This window comes from Melanotaenia boesemani, chromosome 16 (assembly GCF_017639745.1).
Source record: "Melanotaenia boesemani isolate fMelBoe1 chromosome 16, fMelBoe1.pri, whole genome shotgun sequence".
Taxonomy (NCBI): Eukaryota; Metazoa; Chordata; class Actinopteri; order Atheriniformes; family Melanotaeniidae; genus Melanotaenia; species Melanotaenia boesemani.
This window is the reverse complement of record NC_055697.1, coordinates 24,070,826-24,089,484: the sequence shown is the minus strand read 5'-3', so window position 1 is coordinate 24,089,484 and position 18,659 is coordinate 24,070,826. Positions and strand designations below refer to the sequence as shown.

The 18,659-nt window shown below is 37.2% G+C and overlaps 2 protein-coding genes across 5 annotated transcripts in view; one reads left to right on the top strand and one right to left on the bottom strand.

Moving 5' to 3' along the window:
- The window catches only part of LOC121655547 (girdin-like), a 60,144-nt gene extending 58,131 nt beyond the window's left edge, over positions 1-2,013 (bottom strand). For 2 of the 4 annotated variants that reach the window (XM_042010280.1, XM_042010282.1), the window contains exons 1-3: positions 1,757-2,013; positions 1,327-1,619; positions 1,116-1,216 (exon numbers count right to left, since the gene is read on the bottom strand). In XM_042010280.1, coding sequence (XP_041866214.1) covers positions 1,116-1,216; positions 1,327-1,389 — 164 coding nt within the window. In that variant the 5' untranslated portion in view covers positions 1,390-1,619; positions 1,757-2,013. The remainder of the gene's footprint in view (positions 1-1,115; positions 1,217-1,326; positions 1,620-1,756) is intronic. The other 2 variants (XM_042010279.1, XM_042010281.1) reach the window with 2 other exon arrangements.
- Positions 2,014-10,476: 8,463 nt separating this feature from the next.
- Positions 10,477-18,569, top strand: LOC121656076 (polyribonucleotide nucleotidyltransferase 1, mitochondrial). Its single transcript, XM_042011099.1, has 28 exons — positions 10,477-10,691; positions 10,867-10,927; positions 11,190-11,264; positions 11,458-11,563; positions 11,668-11,717; positions 11,849-11,912; positions 12,001-12,048; positions 12,146-12,259; positions 12,607-12,793; positions 12,941-12,992; positions 13,120-13,177; positions 13,307-13,403; positions 13,487-13,589; positions 13,717-13,787; positions 14,850-14,886; positions 14,986-15,052; positions 15,143-15,232; positions 15,339-15,392; positions 16,162-16,271; positions 16,405-16,476; positions 16,610-16,673; positions 16,749-16,832; positions 16,923-17,006; positions 17,142-17,248; positions 17,429-17,484; positions 17,609-17,687; positions 17,783-17,830; positions 17,917-18,569. The coding sequence occupies exons 1-28, from the start codon at positions 10,573-10,575 to the stop codon at positions 18,070-18,072; spliced, it is 2,313 nt and encodes a 770-aa protein (XP_041867033.1). The 5' UTR covers positions 10,477-10,572; the 3' UTR covers positions 18,073-18,569.
- Positions 18,570-18,659: the final 90 nt, after the last annotated feature.

The following is an 18,659-nucleotide window of genomic DNA, read 5'->3' as shown; positions in this document are numbered from 1 at the left end:
ACACAGCAGCAGCTTAGTCCTGATAAAACCATTCACATTTCTTACTAAAGTAAAATCTGCACAAAAAGATTTGTTCCTCAAACAAACCTCTTTTTATTCATTCATTTCTGCTAACCAACACTTTGAATATATGGTGCTATTTAGGAGGTGACTCAAGAAGTGGCACACTTAACCTCCAAAGAAGTAACAAACGATATTAACTGGGAGCAGGCATGACTGAATGCACCTTAGACAGACATGGAGTGTAAATGCTGACAGCAAAGAGTGTAGCATTAGTGGAAATTCTGAAAAACTGTCCTGCTAGTAGCAAGAAGCCGCCCAGAGCCAGACAAAGGAATGGAAATATGTCACATGTCATGCCTTATATATTAGTCAGTCACTGGAAAGGGACAATCTGACATGCAATGCCTCCTCTTCCAGCATCCCAAATCTCTCATCATTAAATATTTTAAAGCATCCAAGTCCCTTTCATTTTAATAAAATAAAAAAAAAAAGATAAATGTGCTTCTGCGCCTGCCTGCACCACTAACAGGCAAGCTACATCTAAATTCTTTGCTATAACCAGTGTTTCTCTGCATAAGGAAACTATTTCTAGATTAATCTTCAGCACATCAGGGTGCATCTTCCAGAAACAGGGTGTCTGCAAGACTGCTCTAGATAACAAAGTAGGGCGAATAAAAAACAGACCACTTAAAAGTCATAGACATCTAGCCATGCACTACGGATGATTGCAGACGATCTGCATTGCTCAAAAGAAGCCCAACAATGACTTTCTGCATAGATTACTGACAGTGCATCCACTCATTGCCCCCAATACAGGGTCCCTTTGTGAGTAGCCTACATTCACTTCAGCAGGAAATCTCAATAGCTGGACAGAGGTTGCAGTTGTTTAATTTATGCATGAGGGATGACCCCACTGCAGGCTTCAGAGTGAGAATCATTTAACCCTCTTCCACACCGTAGTTAGTGGTGTAAAAAACATAGCTGTTGTATTATGCACAAATAACGTTAGTGTAGTTTAAGGTTTGCATGTCCTCATTTGGCTAATCATGTGATTCTATAAAGGCCAGTGCTGGGAGCAGACGGGTTGTTTCTAAATGTGTGAAATTACTCACATTTCAAGCATGATCTCATTCAGGTAAATCCCATCCACTAATTCAATATATTCCGATAATTTGGAGCCATCGGTCACTGTTGGCTGCCCGACTGTCTTCACCTGATGATAAATAGGGAAAAAACAAGTATGTGTTAAGGTAATCCCTAACTACTTACAATAGAAATAAGTGTTTAATCAAAATGATTTGAATATCTAATTAGCCTGCTTACCCAGGAGACCAGAGGCGTGAGCATAAACTGCTCCAGCAACGGAGTGAAAACCTCGTTTTCCATTTTCCTGCCGCCGTTTAATTTGGAAGATATGTGGAAAATCCTTGGGTAAAAATGTGGTTGTTTAGACTCCACTCATGTAGTTAATTCAATTAAATCGACGCTCATTTTGGCTAAAGGCCATTGGAAGACGTCCGGGGTTTCTTGAGGAGGAAAGGAAGGAGAAAAACGTTAATCCACAATCTTCTCGACACGACCCAGCTGTTTCAGATACCAGCGACGGGGTGTGCTTCCTGAAAAGGAAAAGGAATTACATTTTCTTTTGTTGTTAAAATGACTCACTTGTGGTACTGAGTGATTTGGGGTCAGTCGGTTTCGTTATTTATATTTAAAAAAAGAAGAAAGAAAAAGAAAAAAATTAAATGCAGACCTGTGCCAGGTATGATTGACCGTTAGTGGCACAATATTTCAGCAGAGAGGAGACGTATTCTTCCGACAACATTAAAGAAAACAAAATATCCAGCAGTGATGTAGAAGGGGGGGGGGAATCCAAAGCTTTAATATCCTGCTTCTGAAATGATTGGTTTCCCCCTCATATTTAGAATAAAGTCACTCCCAGTCTTCCACTCCTCTGCCTGCCGCTGTTCAAACGCCGCACACCACAGAGCTCGAGCGTTGAGAGGATGAGTGGAGGACACGTAGTAACTCCTCCTTCCCTGCCTCTCCTGCGCATCTCCCTCCGCCTTCCCTCTGCAAGAAAAGTAGGGCATTGATCAAAGCATCCATTTCTGTTTGCATTTTCTCTGAGTCATACTAACTGATATCTCTTAGTCAACATTTGCATGATAAAATGCTTTAATTTGGGTTTGTGAGGCGAAATTTGGAGAAACGAATATTTAAAGAAAATGTGTGTTGACAGCTCTAGTGCTGTTATTTGAAACCATACAATGAACCCTTTTTTCATTTGTTCATTCAGTTGATTGACAGAGAAATATTAGTTATCCATGCATACTCTTTGTCTGGCTTTACAACGTGCATTACTAGGAGCAATAGGGAAAGTGGGCTACTGACACCTGGTGGGTGAAGTACTGAGGTTATTAAAACTATGCAGTACAAATAGAAAGTCAATCAAACCAAATATATAAATCTTATCAAAATTACTTGAAGCATATTTTAGAAGGGTTTAAAAGTAGCTAATAAATATTTTCATGATTTCCTGATCAGTTATATTTATTTTTTTAAAACCTTACAAAGACATTATACTTTATTTTTCACATAACTGTAAATGCAGCCAGTGAATTCACATTTAAAGCAGCAACAGCAAGGTAGAGGCTACTGTTGAGATTAGAGACACCTAATCAACAGTTAATGAATGATTGTGATGGTGTGAAGTGGGAATAGAGGTTTTGTGGCTAACCAGCTGGTTTAAACATAATCACTTCTTTGGGAAATTAGGACCTTACTCACCTGTCAGGAACTCAGTATGAATTAATGAATAATTCTATGTTCAATATTACAAAATGCACTTCAGAAGACCCCTTGAAATGAAGAGTGTCTTATTGGCATTTGGAATAATGGTGGCTGGTTTTGGTGCTCCTGCTTGAGGCTGTACTGAGTGGACCTGTTTTGTCTTGCAGCATTTAGACAACCAGTAGGATCTGAACAAAGTAAGAGCAACACTGAACCTGAAATTTCCTTTTATCATTTATCTACCATTGAAACTGCAGTCTGTATCTTCAACTTGACATTTGATATAAAAAAAGTAAGCCTATCTGTTTTTGTTTTTTCTGTTTTCCTTGCAGCAGGATCACAAACACAGAGTATAAAATGAAATCATCAGACTATATTACTTCTCTCTGCTTCCATTATAACATTTATTACAATGACAGATTATCAGTATCAGGATTGCAAGAAGAAAACTGGTTGTAAAAGACATTTCTTACTGTGTAATAGTTTGGAAGGAAAAACCACTTTGTCAAACATAAAAAGAGAAATAGACCGCATCTTCTATCTCATCACATTTTCATTAAAATAAGCAATTAGCTAGACTGAAAAGAACATAAAAGCTCACTATTTAGACTGATGGAGAAGATTTCTTACCATTGGGTTCTAAATGATTTCTGGACATAAATCACACAAACTTTTCATCTTTCTAATTTTAAGAGTTACAATATAGGTTTAAAATGCAGATTTTTGGTTTTAATGTCAGAGTACTTAATTTAAAACAGTTTTTTTTCATATATGTAATGAACATTTGCCTGAAAAGCTTTTGATAAACAGGAGTGGGTTAATTTCTTGTTATTTTTTCATCCATTAATAAACAAAAAAAAATGTTTGGGATTGATTCCAAGCATGACAAGCTGCTGCAGTTAAAGGAGCTCTACGCAAAAACAAAACAATTCCACTAAAGGGCCATGGGAACAGCCAAATCAACCATTTTAATGCTTTCTGAGAAAAAAAAGAAAGCTCATGTGAGCTTGGCAACGTAGATAAGAACAGGATATCCTCAGAAGACAACAGGTGGATGATTGAAGGATTTTTTATCAATGGAAAAAAACTAACTTGATTACACCCAACAAAGCTAAGCATATTCTCCAGGAGAATAAATACAGAGAGTTCAAGGTATAAATATCTATAATCATTCTATAAGAAATAGAAGTGTCAGATTAGTCTTGACAAAAAAAACAAAAAAAAAACAGAATGTGCATTTTTAAAAGTCAGACCTATTCTGTGCCAGCACTCTTGTTAAATCAGCCTTTTACAAAAATGATGGGGAGAAATGAGTCTGCAGAAGGCCTGGAATGACTTATGATCATCATCTGTAAACCACACGGATGCGCTGTAAGCTATAAACATGCACGGCTTCCAGCAGCAAAGTGTTTATTCATGATGTGACAGAAAACAGATGACTGGAGTGTACAAAGATAGATAATCTGCTTTGATTCAGCCAAATGCAACAGAGCTTATTGGACGGCAATCCAGTGATACACTAGATTCAAATATGGACTTAAACAAGAGGTTTTTTCATTGTAAAGAGGAGAAAAATTCAATGTTATCATGTTGTCAATCTATAATTTGATCTGACATGGTTGAGCTGCATTTTTTGGGTTTAAGAAAAATGAAATTGAAATAATAAAAAAAGCATGCTTTGATGTCTAAGATAGTGATTACCTATAGAGGATTCCTGACAAAATATATTTAAAAATGATCATTTTATGATGATGATCCTGATTTGTCACTAATAAAAAGAGTTCTGCTTATTAGTATTTACCAAACCCTGACCTCTGATTTGGATATAAGTCCAGTTTAAGCCCATTCCTATTACATAAAACCAGAGCTTAAACATATTAACTGTATGCAAAATAAACTAAAATGTCCAAATTTGTTTCGAACATGTTGTACTTGTTCATGCTGAGAAGCTAATGGGGGGAATAAAAGGATTAGAAATGAGCAGATGTATCCCTTTTCTGAGATAACCCACACATTTTCACTAACCCCATCAACTCAGGAGACAATTAAACACTGACACAGCTAATGAAAACCTGTCGTGGCTGGTGGTCTGCCTGCTTAGCCACACACAGCAGCCTAAACACAGTCATTTTCTGCTCTGTCACTGTGGAGGCGTAGTTGGATATTTTGCTAAGCTCACAGTGTTTATGAGTGGGTGTTAGCATTTATTTGCATCACTGTGGGGTTCATTAACCTTGGACTGAACAATCTACTCCTGCCTGTTTAATAAAAATTGCTTATTTGTGATCTTTTAAAGGAGTTTTGTCACAAAGTGGCTCTGACCTCCATCTAATAGCTCAATGATTGTGCAAGGACCAACTGCAGCATTCCTCCCTCACACACAGATTTGACAGCCGCAAAACTACCCAACCCATTACCCGGTGCACAGATGGAAGCACATTTTCCAGAAGTAGGTGTTCATTTCAACCAATTGTGAAGCAGCAGCACTCACATAGAGTAACTAGATGTCCTGCAGCTTCTCTTGCAGATAAAACTCTCCGTAGCTTCCTGTTAGTTATTCCATAAGAATTTACAGTCACCACAAGCATTTTGATTTAGAATTCCTTCTGCAGCATGAGCTGACTAATGCGGAACTAAATTTTTTCTTAATTGGAAGAGGATTTAACCAGTTATAGTCTCTCCTAACAAAATAATTAGACAAATAACAGAACAAAGAGTTAATAATAACAGGCCACCTAAACAGTGATGAAGGGAATGTTCTTAACACTTTTTAAATTTTATTCTTTTTATGATGTCTAAAACATGACATTAAATGTTTTAAGCTTGCGTTTGAAGATATATTTTATTTTTGTTATTCACATACAAACAATATGCAGCATAACTTAATGTAACACATTACACGGCACATGGCTGATCCCTCTTAAAGAAAGGTCTCAGTTAGCCTTGACTGCAGGGCAGCTTTACTTGGATGGATTGTTCCACATGTTTATCCCTTAAACAGAAAGATCTCTAAATTCAAATGAAGATTTATGTAAGGGCGCCTTAGGACACTTGTGTCACAGACATTTGAGACCTTTAACAGATTTAAGAAGCTAAAGAAACGTTCATGTAAATATGGAAAGTAATAGCTGTTATTAACTTTTACACAATGGTGGGGCTTGAAAAAATGTCGAGAGGTGACCAAATTAGAAATTGTGCTTAAAATGAGCTATGTTAAGTAATGGTAATCTTATTAAGAGCGCCTTTAAAGGATGTGAAGGTGTATTGAATGGATGTTAATCAGACCAGCAGACATTTTCTGCTTACTTGGTTGGTTTCCATGTCTCAGTGTTGGATTGATGGTCATGAGGTCATACTATAGATGGGACGAACAAACTCTTTAATAAATTAGTGAAAGTTATAGATGTTCTGGATTAATGTGTTTATGTTTCACAGAGATTAGTAAAGAAACATTCTTGTCCTGTAGATTTAAAAAATAATTGAAAGGCCTGACGTTTATATCCACGGTGGAGGTCAGTTAGACTACCCACTCTGCCTCTGTCTCCTTTCTGTTGTGCTGTCATGGGAAATCAATACCCATCTTTCCAGTTCCAGTCAGACCTCTAGTTCAGATGATGCCAACCTCCTGTGGATCAGTCAAAGCCTAATTGCATAACATTACAAGGCAATAAAAATGTGTGTGTGCCTAAATGATTAACTCCTGAAAACATAGTATAAAATGCTGATACATCTCTTAACTCCGAGATAATAAATGTGAGGAAAATTGACCATTTAAACACAACTAAAGCAATGTAGTCTCCAGATTTAATTATATTGGTTAATCTTGCTAAGATTTAGTCCATCGTGAGTGAGCAAGTTTATTATTCTAAAGATAAGACTTAAAGAACACCTGTATTAAGTTCTTTGCAGTCTTTAATTGATCTGTCATTAGGTTTTCCAAAGCCAATGATTGGATTAAAGTGTACGATTCAATCATGTTTTCTATCTGATGTTTTGTTGATGTTCTTTTTCATTAACGTAATCTTCTTGTCATGGTTCCTGCTCTGCCATGTCTATGCTCCTATGTTTGATTCAGCCCACCTGGACTTCCTGCTTCACTGTTTCACCTGTTCACAGCACAACTTAAACTCTGTCCAGTCTCTACCCCTCTGCCAGATTATCAAGGGCTCATTTGTCAAGTTGAAGTCCAGCGTTCATGCTACAGTTTTCTACAGTTGTCTGCTAGTACATGTCCCTGGATTATTCTTCTTGCCTTGTCCACAACGGATCTCTCTTACCATTTCTGATATCTTGCCACTAACCCACGCTTTTATTTTTGGACCACCGAACCTCGCCTATCGATTGTGTTAAGTACCTCACATCTGCCTGCCTGTGTTTTGATCATTTGCCTGTTTTTTGATCTTGTCACTGGATTTTGGACTCTCTTTCAGCTCTCCTCTTCCCTCAAGGTCAGGCCACTACTTCAAGCCCTCATCTCACCATCCTCCTCCTTTGCAATAAACCTGTTTCGTTTTAAACTGCTCCTGTATGTGCTTGAATTTCCCAGTCCTCACAGTTATTTGTTACACTTCTGCTGTGGTTTGTTGCTGCATCAGCTTGTTTTCTACTGTGTAGAGACAGTTGACACAAAACACACGATAGGTAGAGGTGGGGGTCTGTTTTGTATTCAATAAGCTGATCCTGCAAAATTGATTTTTGTTCAATGGCTGTAAAACATTTAGTGGCTGAATTATACAGTTATTACAGAGATATAAGAACTAAACATAGAGAGAGCATCTGGAAAAAATAAAAGGAAAAATGCTGGAATAAAATAAAATACAACAAAATATTAAATTTTCTAACAATGAATAAGTAAATTTAAACAGTGAATAAATAAAAGTAATAGGCCTCAAGCGGTTAACACTGACTAAATAAACCTTTCCGTAAACTGTGTAGAGATGTTGTATAATAAGTGATGGATAAATAAGTATATGGAACAAAAGAAGCATTTAATAATAATGTTAAATACTAGATCCGCTACAGAATATCACAGCTAATAAAGCTGGCAAAAATTCAAGAAGTTAATGCATCTAGCCACAAGGGGAAGCAGTTAAACCTGGTAGAATACAGTAAAATTATAAAAAAAAATCACTACTTTTCTTCAAAATGAAATGCTGACATTACAGAATATATGGTTTTAAACTGTAATGGATTTATTGAAGGTCAATGAAGCACTTTTAGCCTCGAAGGTCCCCAGAGGGACACCCCTCAGAAAATATTGATGCAATCAAATCAGTTTAGTTGAGCAAGTCTGAAGTCATCTATAAAGTGATATAAGTTTCAGTGATCTTTAAAGAAAAGAAAACAAAAAAATATTGCTGTACGATTATTATATAGCTGTTCTTTTTTGTTGTTGTTTTGCTGTTTTTTTTGTGCATGTACATGTTTTTCCACAAAGGTGTCCAAAGGGTAGTAAACTTGAAGGTATGAACAAGTGTTAAATGCCAACACTTCATGATTCCAGTATCTGAAATGTGAAAATATATGATTTTAATTTCTTTTATTATGCTTTATGTGATTTATAATAAACATTTTATTTCTTGATGGTGCTTCTACATTTTGAATTCCAGGTTTTCATTTAAATTTTGTGTGTTTGCTTAAGTAGAAGATGTGAATATATCTGCTTTCCCCACAACTGTTGTATGGGGTTTTTTGAGAGGGAAATATCATGACACGAAGCTTTGCTAGGTGACATCTCATTAACATGCTTGTGAAAAAGAAAATCACTTCTCTCTACATCAGGTTGCCAAGCCTGTCTTGGATGGTTCCATCAAGCTTATTCAGTGAGTCAGAGCAGTTGCTGGCTTTTCATTGATGGAAAGAAGGAATGCTGTGATGTTTTTAACCACTGAAAATAATGAATGCCTACATCGCTGGTGGTTTAACCCAGTTAACCTAAGGCTGAAGTCTTTAGTAATGAACCTAAATGAGTCACAGCAAATATGCATTAAAGTTCTCCACATGAGAACAATTGGTTCAGCAAAGACGTCACTAAACTTTTGGGATGACAGATTAAAACCTCAGTTCGCACCCCTGCTGGAAATCCTCTGGCTCCTGCATGAGTGTGTTTGTGTTCATGTGTGTGTAGCAGAGATTAAAGCTGAACTCATGACTGTCCTGCCACCTCCTCTGAAATATCAAAGCATGAAAAAAAAAAAGATTAATCAAAAAAATTTACTTCTTCGAAATCAAAGTACTCATTTAGTCTACCAGTAAACACTGACTGTCCCATTACACACTAATATTTCATGGCCCTGCTTGGTATTAATGAGAGCTCAGTGTTTCCTCAAGCCACTGAAACAAAATAGCTCTGCTAGAAGTCTTGGTAATAATGGGAATGTGCCCTCGTGTGTTTCATATTGTGTGTGCTTGTCAGACCCTGCTATTTCCCCCTGTAATTAGCTGCTGTGTGTGCATGTGTGTGTGTGTGTGTGTGTGTGTGTGTGTGTGTGTGTGTGTGTGTGTGTGTGTGTGTGTGTGTGTGTGTGTGTGTGTGGAGTGTGTGTGTGCATGCCACAAAGTAATCCAGAGGGCATAAGAATGCTGCTAACTCTCATCTGTTGCCATAACAACTGCAGAAACCCTACTGTTATTGAGTTGGCTCACTGGAGGGTGTTTGAAAAAACTTACTTTTATGGTGGCTGTATGACCTACAAGCTAACACAGTAAAACACTGATGTGCTGATGGGTGATTGGATGCTAATTTTGCCCAGCAACATCTCAAGGTTTACAGAAATGGATGTATTTCTGGTTCTGTTCCTCATACACTGTAAAATGCAAAGAGTTGGTATTTCACTTGCGTGTGTCAGTAAAGTAGGCTGTGGCTGACTGAGGTAAACAAAATATTAGCATAAAGGAACAAATAATACGAATAGATATTTAAAAGAGGGACAACATCGTCTTTACAGTGCTGACACCTAGTGGTGATAATTTCAAATGGCATGTTTAAACTTTTGTGACAACTCTACATTTAATCTAATGTGCATTTTTTTCTTTCTCTCCCCTTTGTAAACACACTAATATCAGAGGAACAATGTATATCAGTGCAGTATAAAATCGCTAAGATAGGATAATCATGGAAAAAAGTGAAAAGCTGTGAAATGATCACATCGAGCAAATGAAAGACCTCGATTTTCTATGTAATGTATTGACATAATATTTTCATTCTTGAACAATCAGATCAGTCTATATAACTGCTCCTCTGTTCTGATACAAGACAGAAGTGACAAAAAAATTACATAAGCTTGGCATTTTTAAATAAATAGCTAAATTAAAGTATTTTTCAAAGATGGGTAAACTTTTCTTTGATTTCAAGATTTCAAGTTTGCATTTATTTATTTATTTATTTATTATTATTATTATTAGTAGTAGTAGTAGTAGTAGTAGTAGTGGTAGTAGTAGTAGTAGTAGTAGTAGTAGTAATTTGTTAAATCCCGGTGACAAACATACATAAATAAAGGAATCAGAATTTAAAGTTGAAAACATTTTTGCTTCGGTTAATTTCAGGGTAATAATGATTAGACTTGAGACAAAGCGGAACTTCGGTCTATCGGCTGATGGGACACTTTTAACGTCACACACTCACCTTTTTTGGACCAATCAGAAGACGCGGCTTCTATACGTAGTTCCGTACATGTGATCTACTGTCATGGAAGCCCTCATGCGGACATGTAAACTGTAACGGCTCAGATAGTCTACCTAGACCTTTGTCGTATTCTGTGTTGTAATTCTGTAAATATGCGGTATTTGCTCCGTCTGGGCCGCTCTTTTGCCCGTCTTCATGTACGTTTATGTCACGAGAGTGTTTATAGCCGACACGGAAACCCACGGCGAGTAGGAGTGGACCTTGGAGAGAAGTGAGTTGACTTTCCCAGCTTCCTTGGTCGTTCATCAACAGAGACAAAATTCAGCAAGACTTTTACATATGATGGGCTGTGTGCTCAGTGTCAGAGTATATTCATTATTACTTGCAGCAGGGCTGCATGCAGTGGTTTATTCTGTCAGACATATATAAGTATTTCTGTTTTATAGGAAACTTGAAATCTCTTCAGGGAGGTTTGCCAGATTCGCTGATGGCTCTGCTGTGGCGCAGGTACAAATAAATTAAACATTTTCATTAATGAGATGCTTGTCTTCTTTTGATTTTTTTTTTCTTTATTCCCACTTTTTAAAATTTTTTTGTGGCAAAGTTTACCAAAACACAGGTTCATAAGTTCAAGACTGTAATGAAAACTGTAATAACAATTATTTCATTGTTATTACTGGTATTAAAAATCTGATTGTCTTGTTGTCTATTTTAATAAAAGAAAAATATAAAGGTCTATAACCTCTTCTATTTGTTCCTTTGCCTTCAGCTGGGAGAGACCTCTGTGATGGTGACTGCCGTGAGCAAAACCAAACCCTCGCCGTCTCAGTTTATGCCACTTGTGGTAAGTCCTCCAACTCAGTGGTAAAATTTCCCATCCTATTTATAAGACTGTAAAAGTAAACTCATTACACTCACTCTGCAATGATTGGAGTCAGAGTCGATTTGGTTGAATATTCAGAATTTTGCAGCCAGATTATGTTTAAAAACTGTTATTTTTTGCTTCGTAGTGAGTGAATGTCCACTTTGTTTGACAGGTGGACTACAGACAGAAGGCAGCAGCAGCAGGTCGAATTCCCACCAACTATCTGAGGCGAGAGCTGGGCACCACCGACAATGAGATCCTTACCAGCAGACTCATTGGTAAGCTGATACAGATGTAGCTTATTAAATGTGCAATTTTGATGTTCGACACCTTCTATGTGCCATTCATGCCTTTAACCAGCTGTCACGTTTCTGTTATACAGATCGGTCGATTAGACCACTTTTTCCTCCTGGTTACTTTTACGACACTCAGGTCAGTTAAGTATGAAACTGTTTTACATCTTAATATTTTTGTATTTGTTTACTTTTTGAACAAAGGTTAAATTAATGTGCATCAGCCTGCGACTTTGTGTTTCTTTACATCAATGATCATGTCTCCCAAAGATCCTTTGTAACCTGCTTGCAGTTGATGGTGTCAATGACCCAGATGTGCTGGCAATTAATGCAGGTGAGGTAAAATTTCAGTCATCTTTTTCATAGACTGTAACTTCAAAAAAAAAAAGTAGCTAACACATTATATTCCCATTATATTAAAGCTTCTGCAGCTCTGGCCTTGTCTGACATCCCTTGGAATGGACCTATAGGTGAGAATTACACAACCGGTTTAGCTTTAAATATTTAGTCTTTTTCACCTGTTTACAACTGTTTATATTCAGCACACAACTACTTGTGTGTTTACAGGTGCTGTGCGAATAGGAATGGTTAATGGAGAGTTATTGGTCAACCCCACTAGGGCCGAGATGGCTTCCAGCAGTTTAAATCTTATACTGGCTGGAGCACCCAGCAGTCAAGTGGGTAAGTTACAACTTGTAGAGGCTAATTATAAAGGAACATCTGTATTTTCTATATGTGTAATTTCCATGTGGATAATGAGATGATTGCAGAAGTAATGCTGATTTTAATCAGATATAAAGTTTAAATGAGCGATGGCAACTTTTATACAAAGAGGAATGACTACTATTAATTTTTTCCATTATCCCGGGGCCTGATGTTTAGTTAATTTTTACCAACTGATATAATGACTGAAATTTTAACTGAGGGTTTTTCATTTAGTAAATTACAAATAATCCCTCCTATCATCTTCATAAAGCATTTGCAGTTTGTAGCATCGCAGGTGACTTGTGTTATTCTGTGTCCGCCAGTGATGATCGAGGCGTCCGCTGAGAACGTGCTGCAGCAGGACTTCTGCCATGCGGTGAAGGTGGGAGTCAAACACACCCAGCAGATCATCCAGGCCATCCAGCAGCTGGCGCGAGAGGCGAAGGTCACCAAGCGGACGCCGATCAGAACGTTCTCTGCCCCTACTGAGATGGTGGAGCACGTTCGGAAGTAAGACCAGTGATGGAGCTGTTTCTTTTTACGAGTGATGAAGTTAAACAAGCAGTGAAAAGTGTTTTAAGCTGTAATTTCTTGAAATAAACATAAAAACTTTTAGCTTTGAGAAATAAATATTTTTCTTCTGCTCTTTTGCTCCAGATTAGTGTCTGAGAGGATCTATGCTGTTTTCACCAATTATACCCTTGATAAGGTACATCTCTACTACATATCTGAGTTAATTTATATTCAGATCACTTCTACATGATATGTGAATGTTCATATATTTCAGAAGATAAACTTATCCCTGTAGAAATAAAAATATTGTCGTAACAACTTAGATTTCAAGAGATGAAGCAATCAACAAAATTCGACTTGAAACTGAAGAAGACCTAAAAGGTGGGTTATTAATCAGTGTTTTGTTTGCTTGGACTTTTTGCTTTAGACCCTTTTTACTCTTTATACTTATGATCGTATATTTGTTATTTTTCAAATGAATTCAGTTTAATTGGTATCGTCTGTGTGTAGAAAAATTCCCTCAGGCTGAGCCCTTTGAAGTGATTGAATCCTTTAACACTGTGAGCAAGGAAATCTTTCGTAATTTAGTGCTTAACGAGTACAGGAGGTGAGCATGACTGCACTGGATGTACAGAATATTGTCATGGCACCCTGATTTAGGAATGTGAATAGTTACATTTGTCATTAAAGGTGTGATGGGAGGGAACTGACGGCTTTAAGGAACATTTCCTGCGAGGTTGACCTCTTTAGGCCGCTCCATGGCTCTGCTCTGTTTCAGAGAGGACAAACGCAGGTTTGTCAAGAGTATAAAGATCATAGAAATTCAACATCTGTGATTGTTGCTTTAAAAAGACTCCTATTATTTTTCATTAGACAAAAAGAAAACAACCATTTTTTTTATTTCCATGTGCTTCCTGTAGGTGCTGTGCAGCATCACATTTGACTCCCTGGAGTCCAGTATCAAAACAGATATTATCACCACAGCTTTGAGGTAAAATGATTGTTCAGTACTGCGGTTTCAGTGATGTTGCAGATCAGTCATGATTATGATGGAGAGGCTGAACAAAACAAACACAAGTGAAATTAGAGCACGAAAAATATGATAAGACAGGTGGGACACTCTTTAACCCCTTATCAAGCGGGGTCATTTTGGCAAAAACGCCTGTAATATGACCTCTCAAATTAGAATTACTGCTGTTATTGAACCCTCTGGATTGTAAGTACAGGCTTGGGCTCTTTGTAAAGGTAACACTCTCTAGTTTCACCCACAGCAATCAGAATCACTGTAAGTATTACTTATAAAAAGTTATACACTTTAGAACCACACAAAAAAATATATATTTTTTTGTCCTTGCCTAACCTGTACGGACAGAATGAGACCAATCTTGATGGGAAATATTAATGTTTGACCCTGTGAATGCATCATTAATGCTAAATTATGCATACAGGGTTTTCATTATCTAGGGCGCTATTGCTTATTCATCAGCTAAATACAATACATTTATGGAGGCACAGACCCGTTTAGATCAGTCAATATTTAAAAAACGTTAACATAAAAGCTAAGACAAGTGGTCTCCTCAGCTCCTCCTTTTCCAAGTTGTCTGAATCAAACTGCATATAAACTATATGTACAATGACCATTGATGAAAATCAGTAAAATCTCAGTCTCGTGTTCTGGCATGTTGTCTGTATAATGGGCCACATTTATATGTACATTTTCCTTACTGATAATATAGGGGTGTATTGAAATCAAGAGTGGAGGATCAAACCTGCTCCTTACACTATATTCAGTCAGATGTAGGGTTGTATTATTGCATTATGTTTTTATTTACATATTGCAGTGGATTCCAGTTTCTTAAGGAATTGGGTTTTCTTTATTACCTACAGCTGATATTATCAAAAAGTTGGCCCACACCTCTTAACTTGACCTTTAAAATACTGCTCTGTCTGGTTGTATTTTGATACTATGACACTCAGAGGAGAGGGATTTATGATGAGCTCATAAGAGAATTCAACCCCGACCTGTCACTTGTTTTTTTTTTTTTTCCTGCAGTGGCATCAAAGATAAAAACTTCATGCTTCATTATGAAGTGAGTATAATGCTCTTTTCATTGTCAGTTAGATGATTAATGATATGATTACTTCTCTTCTGTTTCTCAAAATATTTTTAATATTCTCTTTAATTTCAGTTCCCTCCATATGCAACCAATGAGATTGGAAAGATGGGAGGCCTCAACAGGAGAGAGCTCGGACATGGTTTTAAGATTTTACATTCGAATATCCCTGTCTGCTACTGCAGCTACACATTGCCATGAGAGCTCTGAGTTTTGCTTTTTGTGTTTGCAGGGGCTCTGGCTGAAAAGGCTCTGAGACCAGTCATTCCTAAAGACTTCCCTTTCACCATCAGAGTCACATCTGAGGTGCTGGAGTCAAATGGTCAGTGTATAAATTATGAAGGATTAGATTTTTTTCTTTTTCTGTTTATAACATCTTCCTCTGCTTCACTGACTGCATCTTGTTTGTTCGACTGATTGTCTCACAGGGTCCTCCTCAATGGCTTCAGCATGTGGAGGCAGCCTTGCTCTCATGGATGCAGGTACCAAGACTATCATTTCTACTTAATGCAGCTCCTACGATATAACTGTCTTTAACCCTATAAAGCCTGACCCAAGAAATAATGTTGTATTTAACATTTAATAATGTCCCAAATATTGGAGTGCAAATGGTATCCACCAGGGAGCAGAAGACAAGTATCGAAGTTGTGCAGAACAGGGTTTTGAGCTAATTTTTGAACATGCAGTAGGTTTCAGAAACTGTGTGTATTAGATATGATACATGTGGCAGTAAAGAGTTAAGTAAGATGGTTTATAAAAATTATACAAACAAAAATGCTCAACCTACTGCAGAACCACACAAAGCAAACACTATTTATGTATTCCACAAAATGAATTTGACTGTTCTTATCATCCAAGTAAAACTAAATACATGCCACTCTGCAACAGTGGTTAGACAGGATTTGATTGCTTTTGTGTCAGACTTTACTTCCCCTGAACTGGGGGAATTTCACATTAGAGCACCATCAAATGTATAAGGTATAGTACACACGCAGGCTTTAATGAGTACATTTTCAGTATGAATGTCTGTATTCAGCAGACTCACAATTATACACAAGATTCACAAACTTTTTATTTGAAAATACTTGTAAATACATGGTGTGTAAAAAAAAGTAAATCAAAGAATCCAAAATCAGTTATTTGACCATCTTGATGAACAATTGGATGGATCCAGGACAAAACCATGCCCAATAAAGACAGAAGAAAATTTGTCTGGTATGATGATATTTACGTGCAAATTTATGTTGGCAGGTGTTCCCATCTCTTCTGCTGTAGCGGGTGTCGCCATTGGCCTCATCTCCAAAGCTAATCCAGAGAAACCTGCAGAGATAGAAGACTACAGATTGCTCACAGATATTCTGGTACATCTTTTTTTGTCACCTTTTATTTGTTTAATGGAGGGAGAGGTTTGGTTGTATGTTATAAAATTAACTTTACAAAATCTCCATCCTATTGGAGATGCTTAATATGACCTAAGAAATGTTTTCTGAACAGGGAATAGAGGATTATCTTGGTGACATGGACTTTAAACTGGCAGGAACAAACAAGGGTATCACTGCTTTACAGGTACTGTGATACAGAACTCAAAGCTGGCGTGTGTGTAACCCTATAAAGAGACTATGGATAAAATTTCAATGGATTTGTTATTTTTTTAGGTATTAAATACTTTAAAGCCACTTTACGTTTCTGTAACCTCCAGGCTGATGTGAAGATTCCAGGTTTACCTCTGAAGGTTGTTATGGAGGCGATCCAACAGGCCACAGGTACTGTAATCCCTGAACTAAACAAAGATAAACTAACATTTTGTGCTGGTTTGACTTCTTTTTCTGCCTTTTCAGTGGCAAAGAGGGAAATCTTGGGCATCATGAACAAATGTATAGCAAAACCCAGAGCGAGCAGAAAAGAAAATGGACCTGTTGTTGGTAGGTTTTGTTGTCAGATTTACACAAATATATATTATTGGAAGCTGCTGAATAAGTCATATTACAATTTGAGTCTTCCTTTATTTGTAGAAAATGTGAGGGTGCCTGTGTCAAGAAGAGCTCGCTTTGTTGGTCCAGGAAGTTATAACCTCCGTAGGCTTCAAGCACAGACAGGTAATATTCAAGTAAAAAGTATGAGTTCACCTACAATAATCAAATATTTCAGATGTTATGCTGAAAAAACCATCACTTAATTTTTTTTAATAGCAGGATTTAATAACTTTAGCTCATTTTATTTTCCTTCTGAAGGTGTGACTATAAGCCAGCTGGATGAGGAGACTTTTTCTGTGTTCGCGCCAACACCAGGAGCCATGAACGAAGCCCAAGACTTCATCAGCGAGGTCTGCAAAGATGATGTGAGTCTTCACCAATTGCAGGAACAACTGCAGGATTTCAAATTCTTCATCTTGTCACAAAAATCTTGAAAGAAACATACAGTTGTGTGCATTTTATGCATATTTGCAAAACCTCTGCCTGAAAGCCCTGGTTACATACAGTTTGTGCATGAACTCTGGTATATAATTTTGTTTTCTTAGCAAGAACAGCAGCTGGAGTTTGGTGCTGTCTACACCGCCACCATCACAGAAATAAGGTAAGCTAAAGCAGTGCATGATGTGCTGAGAATGTTGTGGTAATTTGTCAATATTTTGAAGTGTTGATAAAGAACATATTTCAGCATTCATCCAGCCATTAATGGCTTTCCTGTGCTGCTTTAGGGACATCGGCGTGATGGTGAAACTTTATCCAAACATGAGTGCTGTCCTCTTGCACAACTCACAGCTGGACCACAAACGGGTTAGTAAATTTTACTTCTGTGGAATTTTTTTTTTTTTTTTTTGACAGTGTTTCTATATTTTTAGTTGGAATTGATGCATATTTTCCTAATTTAGATCAAGCATCCAAGTGCTTTGGGTTTAGAAGTGGGACAAGAGATACAGGTGTGTATCAGTTCCTACAAAATGTTAAAAGTAAGTTTCCATTTCCATTCTGGGTTGCTTGTCTTTAACTGGTGTCCTGCTAACAGGTCAAGTTCTTTGGACGGGACCCAACAGATGGCAGAATGAGGCTTTCTCGTAAGGTGCTCCAGTCTCCCGCGGCAACAGTTGTCAAGACTCTAAGTGAGAAACAGAGCATCTCTATGGTTTCAAGCAACAGCCACGACACTGGTGCCAATTCATGACGTACCACAACAACTGGATAACTTCGGCTTTTGTGCCATGGGGAGTTCAAACTGAGTCAATATAAACAAAAAATGTCTCAGGCTGAAATCTGCCTAAAGGAAGAGCATCAGATATTTTCATGAACTGGACAATATCTGGATAAAAGAGACTCAGCTGCTGAGGCACTGCTTGACAAAGACATTTTGCCTCAAATTGAGAGATAGTGATTATAAATGTGATATAATTTCAAATATCCGTTTTCATGTTGTTGTAACTGCATAAACATTTGTTTTCTTTTAGATCCCAGTACAGTACTGGTGTTATTTACACATGCAAATACTGCCCCAATGTAGTTTTGGAATTAAATATTTGATACCTAATGTTGCCGTTTGTCCTTTAATCTGCCTGGATTAATATATGGACAAAGCAAAAGGAGAAGTACATAATGCATGGCTTGTATTCTTTTGTGTTTTATTTATAGTCAATGAGTAATTGTAAATAAAGAAATTACAGATGGTTTTGTAGTGTAGAATTTACAATCATTTCCAGAAATAAACCATGCACACATGGTTATATCTGCCCTGATATTCCACTGAAATATTTTCTA

Excerpts from the sequence above, each read along its gene's own strand:
- LOC121656076 (XM_042011099.1), top strand. The coding sequence starts at position 10,573 with ATGCGGTATTTGCTCCGTCTGGGCCGCTCTTTTGCCCGTCTTCATGTA. Across the intron at positions 14,887-14,985 it reads ACTTCATGCTTCATTATGAA|TTCCCTCCATATGCAACCAA; the intron begins GTGAGTATAATG and ends CTTTAATTTCAG. Across the intron at positions 17,007-17,141 it reads TAGGCTTCAAGCACAGACAG|GTGTGACTATAAGCCAGCTG; the intron begins GTAATATTCAAG and ends TTCCTTCTGAAG.